General features: G+C 44.1%; 1 protein-coding gene across 1 annotated transcript; it reads left to right on the forward strand.

Annotated features, from left to right (window-relative positions):
- Window positions 1-990: 990 nt before the first annotated feature.
- Window positions 991-3,259, forward strand: LOC123997732 (nuclear pore complex protein NUP62-like). The gene is made up of 4 exons (XM_046302233.1): window positions 991-1,080; window positions 1,176-1,234; window positions 1,315-3,002; window positions 3,189-3,259. Exons 1-3 carry the CDS (start codon window positions 1,058-1,060, stop codon window positions 2,835-2,837), a joined length of 1,605 nt encoding a protein of 534 aa, XP_046158189.1. The 5' UTR covers window positions 991-1,057; the 3' UTR covers window positions 2,838-3,002; window positions 3,189-3,259.
- The last annotated feature ends 4,277 nt before the right edge of the window (window positions 3,260-7,536 follow it).

Genomic DNA, 7,536 nt, shown 5'->3' on the forward strand with positions numbered 1-7,536 from the left:
CTACACCATCTACTGCATCTTGCCTATGACGCACGCCATCGCTCATCCATATTTTTATATGTACATATTCTTATTCATCCCTTTACATTTGTGTGTATTTGTGTGTATAAGGTAGTTGTTTTTGTATGAGGTAGTTGAAATTGTTAGATTACTTACTTAGTTAGATTTTACTGCATAGTCGGAACTAGAAGCACAAGCATTTCGCTACACTCGCATTAACAATTGCTAACAATGTGTATGTGACCAATAACATTTGATTTGAATTTTTGCAAACAATGAACAAAACAAACAAATTCTGTCAAGAGAATAAATTGCACAAGTTAAGTAATGTAAAAGCCAAGAGAGAAATTACACAACATATTTCACAAGCAGCAACTTTTCAGTAGATATGAAACACTTTTTCCCCAAACATTGTAACCAAAATGTATTCCAAAAGCTATATTTAAATGAAGTACTACAGAACCCACAGAGGAGACAACGCAACAGTTGCCAGCTCGCTAACTTAGGCTGCTTTTACACAGGCAGACCAATTCAGATCCTTTTTTTACTCATTTTTCTTTTGACCAATCACATCAGATCTTTTCAAATCAGCTCTTTTTCAGAGCAGATCTGATTTGTCAAAAGACTAATTAGTGAAAAACAATATCAGAATTGTGCTGCCTGTGTAAACGCTGCCTTACTGCCTTGAGTTGTTGATATATCAGCTGAATGTATATTTATAGCCTGAACAGCCAGTTATCATCACTGTTTGATTGATTGATCATGTTCATCTGCATGTCATTGTGGTGTCATAACGTTAGCCCTGTTTGTGTGAATTTCAAAAGTCTTTCCTTAACTCTTCACGTCCTCTGTCCTCACCTTGGTTGTTTTAAAATCTGTCCCTCCACAAAGACATACAGCTGAGAATGATCAATCAATAAGCCAGTGATTGGATGGCAACTGCAGGTTCAGGCAATAAATACACACCACGCTGGTATGTCAACTAAGCATGGCAGTAAGGCACTGAGAGTATTGGAGTATTGCTTTGTCTGGGCCGTTGGTGGTTTAAGGCTTTGATATGGCTTTTGGAATTTGTTTGAGGTAAGATTCTTTGACCAATGTGTTTCAGGTCAACTGCAAGGTTGCTGCTTGTATTTGGAATGCTGATGTGTAATGGCAACTTATTTTCTTGACAGGATTGCGTTCCTTTGCTCATTGTTTGCAGAACATTCAAGTTTTACATGGGCTCCACGTGGTAAGGCATGAACACAAAACGTTGTCACTTTTGTCAGAGTTCAAGTTTGGCACTGAATCTATAACTTCCCTTCTGTTTAGCTGCCCAGAGAGTAAGAGGCTATGGGGTTTTTGATCCCCAGGATCAATTCAGACCAGCCTCTCACACTTCTGATTCGGTCCAGAGTGAAGCTACTTACCGCGGGACTGGATACAACACACTCGGAGGCTTTGCTCCAAGCTCCCTCCAGCCAGCCCCAAGGGGCTCTGGATCTATCCCCGGCAGCTTTACCTCCGCCCAGACAAAGGGTAAGAGGACCCGTGCCAAGAATACTGACATTAGACTCTCTGGTTCTATAGCCAGTGGATCCTCTGTCGCAAACAACAAGCACCAAACCAAGGCCAGCAGAACCTATGGTCAAAGTGTCACTGACCCCAGTGTATTAAGGCCAGTTTCAAGTTGGGAGGTAAAGAGAATCCAGGCCAACACTCTTCGTACTGTACAGCCTCACTCCGGCAGCTCTGGACTAGTCCAGAATCCTGATGTTGTGTTTAATGTCCAGAGTAGAACTGCCTCTAACCTGAAACCATCTACTCCTAACTATGGCTCTACACAGAGTGAATTCAAGTTCTCCACCTCCAGACAACCCAACCAAGGCCTTGTCCAGACTCTGAGTAGAGGAGCCCCCAGCCTCTATGGTCAAACTGCCACCCACACCACCTCCCTCACCCACTATCTCCAGGACCTGAAGCAAGGGAGCAGCTTCTCTTCCCTGGCTTTCAAGGGACCAATGGAGATCTCTGCCCGGTCAATTTCCACTCCTTACCATGAAGTTCCCTCAAGTGGTTCTTCACAAACGTCATTTAGACCAGGTCCTCTGAGTTTTGGTTCTACTGAAGGTGGGAGTGCAACAAAAAGCTACAAGCCTAGCTTCTCCCAAGATGTCATGCAATACCAGAGCAACTCTGCCAGTAGAAGTGTTTCAACTTCCAATCCATATGCCCAAACCTCTGGCCAGAGAATAGATGGAGCCTCTACCTCAAGTCGCGGTATGCCTACTTCTAGCCTTTCCTCTCGCTCCAGTCTTTTTCACCCCAGCTCTACAGCTAGTGGAAACTCCTATGGCGCCTACAAGCCTGGCTCTGACCTTGATGCAACACCAAGCCAAAGTATGTTTACCTCTAACCAAGGTGGAAGGGGTTCAACATACAGCCAGAATCTCCTTGCAAAACCTGCCCAAGGGAAGTACGGACAAATGTCTGCTCAGTGGGGGAGCTACAGGCCCAGCTATACTGCCAATAGTGGGCCAGTCTCCAGCCTCTTCAGTTCTACCCAGGCTGCCAGTTCACCATTCATCCAGAATGCTCCTGCCATAGCCCAGAAGCCAAGTGGCCCTAAACCTGTCCCCAGTCAACGCTATTTGTTCAATACAGTGAAGTCCAACACTAGCTCTGCCAGACGTCCCACCCAGAGCCTCTTGTCTAGCAGCTATGGCCCTACCCAGAGCAGGACCAGCAGTGCCAGCTCGATCAACCCTCACCACTTTGCCCTGACCATCATGCACAGCATCCCAGAATTGTACGGCGGATCTACAATCCACCGGCTCAAAGACCTTACTCGGTAGGAGTAGTGCCTCCCCTAGCCACTCAAACCAGCTCTTCAAGTGTCAGCAATCTACAGCCAAACCACTATCTGCCAAGCAGAAAGGCCCTAGCACAACCTAAATTGAGTCCAGAGCTTTAGGGGAGTCCAGAACATGACGAAGTGGGATCTGTAGCCACCAGTTGAGGTGAGATTTCAGTTTCTCTGTATTTTTTTTATGCCATTTAGGCTGTTTAGGTTTACATAGGCAGTTCATTGATCTTTTTGCGATTGGCTTAGTCAAAAGATCAGAATTTGGCTGCCTGTGTAAATGCAGCCTTGGCACCTGTCTCTGCTTTCATGTATGCTTGTTACTAATCTTTTTGTCTTCTAGGTGCTGTGACCTGGAAGTGTTGTCAGGACTTCTCTACTTCAATTGTTTTAAATAAAATGTATTAATACATATTGGTCTTTATCTATTTAATTAAGTGTTTTCAGACAAATGTTTTGAATGCCTTCAAAGGGACGTCAGTGTTGTGGTAACTAGGTTGCTTGTTCCAGTAGAAGAAATGTTGGCTCTCTGGCATTTGACAGGATCTTTTGCATCACTAGACCTCTGCAATCAATGAGCCTGAATCAGAGTTTTGGGCCTGATGCCCTTAATATTAATGGTGACTCTAATGCACTTGCTTTCTATCTCACTAAACCCTCTGAAAGTTCTCTGAATTATTTCATTAACATCCCATCCATCCCATCCAAAACTGCTCTGGGGCATTGGGATACTTTTTAGACCTTTTTATAGGCCTCCTACTGGCCCTCCAACAGCACTTCCAGCAGCATATGGTCTCCCATCCAGGGACTGACCAGGACCAACCATGATTAGCTTCAGAAGCAAGCCAGCAGTGGTGAGTGCTACGAGTCAGTCATTTATAAAGGTGTGTCAAGTGCTGATCTGTTTCACCTGTCTTTGTCCTCGCCTCCACCCCCCTCCAGGTGTCGCCCATTATCCCCTGTGTTTTTATAGCTGTGTTCTCGTTTTTCTGTTGCCAGTTTGTCAAGTCAACCAGCGTTTGTCCTGTCAGCTCCTGCTTTTCCCAGCCTCTTTTTCTCCCCCTCCTGGTCTTGACCCTCGCCTGTCATCTCTGTACCCGCCTGCCTGCCCACTGTGCCTGCCTGCCCACTGTGCCTGCCTGCCCACTGTGCCTGCCTGCCCACTGTGCCTGCCTGCCCACTGTGCCTGCCTGACTACTGTGCCTGCCCCTGAGCCTGCCTGACGACTCTGCCTCTAGGACTGTTAAACCGTTGTTTATTCAACATGTCTGCATGCGAGTCTTACCTTGATTCCTGATAGGATGCAAGTTAGTGTTCTTAGCCACAGGACCTATGGTGGTCTGCTTCAGACAGGGATACTTGCCAGTTGGTCAGTGCATGCTCGCTGTACACGTCCTGGTAATCCGTCTGGCCCTGCAGAATGTTGACCTGTTCAAAGGTCTTACTCACATCAGCTACAGAGAACGTGATCACACAGTCGTCCGAAACGGCTGATGCTCTCATGCATGTTTCAGTGTTACTTGCCTCAAAGCGAGTATAGAAGTAATTTAGCTTGTCTGGTAGGCTCGTGTCACTAGGCAGCTCTCGGCTGTGCTTCCCTTTTGTAGTCTAATAGGTTACAAGCCCTGCCACATCGGATGAGCATCCGAACCGGTGTAGTATGATTCGATCTTAATTCTGTATTTGATGGTTCGTCGGAGGGCATAGCGGGATTTCTAATAAGCTTCCGGGTTAGAGTCCCGCTCCTTGAAAGTGGCAGCTCTACCCTATAGCAGAGTGCTGAAGTTCCCTATAATTCATGGCTTCTGGTTAGGGTATGTACGTACAGTCACTGTGGGGATGACATCGAAGCACTTATTGATGAAGCCAGTGACTGATGTGGTGTACTTAATGCCATCGGAAGAATCCCAGAACATATTCCAGTCTGTACTAGCAAAACAGCCACGTAGCTTAGCTTCTGCTTCACCTGACCACTTTATTTATTGACCGAGTCACTGGTGCTTCCTGCTTTAGTTTTTGCTTAGAATTAAGATCAGAAATGGCCAAATGGAGGGCAAGGGAGAGCTTTGTCTGCATCTCTGTGTGTGGAGTAAAGGTGGTCTAGAGTTGTTTTCCCCTCTGGTTGCACATTTAACATGCTGATAGAAATTTGTTAAAACGGATTCAAGTTTTCCTGCCTTCAAGTCCCCGGCCACTCGGGAGTGCCGCCTCTGGATGAGCGTTTTCCTGTTTACTTATGGCCTTACACAGCTCATTGAGTGGGGTCTTAGTATCAGCATCAGTTTGTGGTGATAAATAGACAGCTACAAAGAATATAGATAGTGTGGTTCTATAGCTTATTATGAGATCCTCTACCTCAGGCAAGCAAAAACCTTGAGACTTCCAGTCTCCCGTTTCCACAGGGTGGTCAAATAGTGGTCAAACCGTTCGGACGCTACAGATGTTTTGGTAAGGAATTGTATTAATTTTTGGGATGTGTCATGGTCTGAACAAACTGTAGCTCTGCCACCTACATCGGCGGGTGCAGTGCAAATCAAATAAACGTCTCTCTTGCTTAAACTGACAGACTGTTTTACTTTATTGTTACTTACCAGTGCATCAAGTAAATCAAGGGGGGTTAAACACTCAGATCAGCACCAACAGCATTCGGTATGGCAGCAGGTGGGGGCCAGTAAATCAAGGGGGTTAAACACTCAAATATCAGCACCAACAGCATTCGGTGTGGGGGCCAGTAAATCCCAGAAACTAATACACTGGTTTATGGACACAACCAGGAACTCAAATTAAAATGATAATCTCTTAAACACTTTTCCAATGGTTGAGATTCAGTCTAAAGGTCTGTGTAAGACAGATTTCTTCATTCCATTTTTTTCATACCACTCCCACCCACTACCACAAGTACTGGTCCCAAATCCAACCGCATTCCTGCAATGTTATTTCAGGAATACAGTATGTAAATTAGATCAAAAAAACCTGTTTTGGTTATTCGTTATGAGGTTTGTTTGTAGATTGAGGGGGGGGACTATTTAATCTATTTTAGAATAAGGCTGTAATGTAACAGCATTTTGGAAAAAAGTCAAGGGGTCTGAATACTTTCTAAATTACCTCGTACACTTGCACATCAACTCGGTACTGGTACCCCGTGTACTGTGTATATAGCCAAGTTATCGTTACTCATTGTGTGTTTATTGTATATAGCCAAGTTATTGTTACTCATTGTGTGTTTTTTGTATATAGCCAAGTTATCGTTACTCATTGTATTTATTGTATATAGCCAAGTTATCGTTCCTCATTGTGTATTTATTCCTTGTGTTATTTTTCTATTTAAAATAAAAATGTATCTCTGCATTTTTGGGAAGGGCCAGTGAGGAAGCATTTCACTGTTAATTAATCTACACCAGTTGTATACGAAGCATGGGACGAAGAGTTTCATTTGATTTCATGCAAATCTATCATGTTTAAGATCATGTTCAAGATGAGACTACTGTTGCATAAACTTCAATCACAGCACCCAGTCCAGGCGATGTTGGTTCACGTTGATCTCCATGAGATTCAATATGAGAATTTACAAGAACTAAACACTCTTACTTTACTGACAAGAGATGATTAACACAAAAAACACCCAAGTTTGTCAAAGGAGAAAATGAAAAAAACACTTTGAAAGCATTGCAATGCATACACTCTTTGTTTATTTGAATCCCCAGTATGTTAATGCAGAGGAAGTGTCACTGACAGTCCAAACAGGAACAAATGAAAGTCCGGACAGAAACAAATGACAGTCAGGACAGAAACAAATGACAGTCAGGACAGAAACAAATGACAGTCAGGACAGGAACAAATGAGAGTCTGGACAGGAACAAATGAGAGTCCGGACAGGAACAAATGACAGTCAGGACAGGAACAAATGAGAGTCTGGACAGGAACAAATGAGAGTCTGGACAGGACATAGAAATATTCACTGTGACCCCGAGATAAGTGTCTGTGACCCCGAGATAAGTGTCTGTGACCCCGAGATAAGTGTCTGTGACCCCGAGATAAGTATCTGTGACCCCGAGATAAGTGTCTGTGACCCCGAGATAAGTGTCTGTGACCCCGAGATAAGTCTGTCATGGCCATGGGCTCAGTGCTTAAAGTCAGTGTAGCACGTACACAGAGTGTACAAAACATTACGAACACCTTCCTAATTTGGAACAGCCTCAATTTGTTGGGCATGGACTCTAAAAGGTGTTGAAAGTGTTCCACAGGGATGCTTGTTGACTCCAATGCTTCCCACAGTTTTTTTTAAATATTTTTTTATTTAAACTTTATTTAACCAGGTAGGCTAGTTGAGAACAAGTGATAGAGTGCAAGTCGCAGTGGCTGGTGGTATATGGGGTGTTGGTGACAAAATGGATGGCACTGTGATAGACTGCATCCAGGTTGCTGAGTAGAGTGTTGGAAGGTATTTTGTAAATGACATTGCTGAAGTAGAGGATTGGTAGGATAGTCAGTTTTACAAGGGTATGTTTGGCGAAGGATGCTTTGTTTGTGAAATAGAAAGCCGATTCCAGATTTGATTTTGGATTGGAGATGCTTAATGTGAGTCTGGAAGGAGAGGTTAGAGTCTAACTAGACATTTAGGTATTTGTAGATGTCCACATATTCTAAGTCAGAGCTGTCCAGAGTAGTGATGTTGGACGTGCGGGCAGTGA

The sequence above is a fragment of the Oncorhynchus gorbuscha genome, linkage group LG15 (assembly GCF_021184085.1).
Source record: "Oncorhynchus gorbuscha isolate QuinsamMale2020 ecotype Even-year linkage group LG15, OgorEven_v1.0, whole genome shotgun sequence".
NCBI lineage: Eukaryota > Metazoa > Chordata > Actinopteri > Salmoniformes > Salmonidae > Oncorhynchus > Oncorhynchus gorbuscha.

Bases quoted from the DNA above. Each gene is read 5' to 3' on its own strand.
- LOC123997732 (XM_046302233.1), top strand. From the start codon at position 1,058: ATGGCTTTTGGAATTTGTTTGAG. The intron at 1,081-1,175 runs GTAAGATTCTTT...TTTTCTTGACAG, and splicing joins GCTTTTGGAATTTGTTTGAG to GATTGCGTTCCTTTGCTCAT. The intron at 1,235-1,314 runs GTAAGGCATGAA...CCTTCTGTTTAG, and splicing joins TTTTACATGGGCTCCACGTG to CTGCCCAGAGAGTAAGAGGC.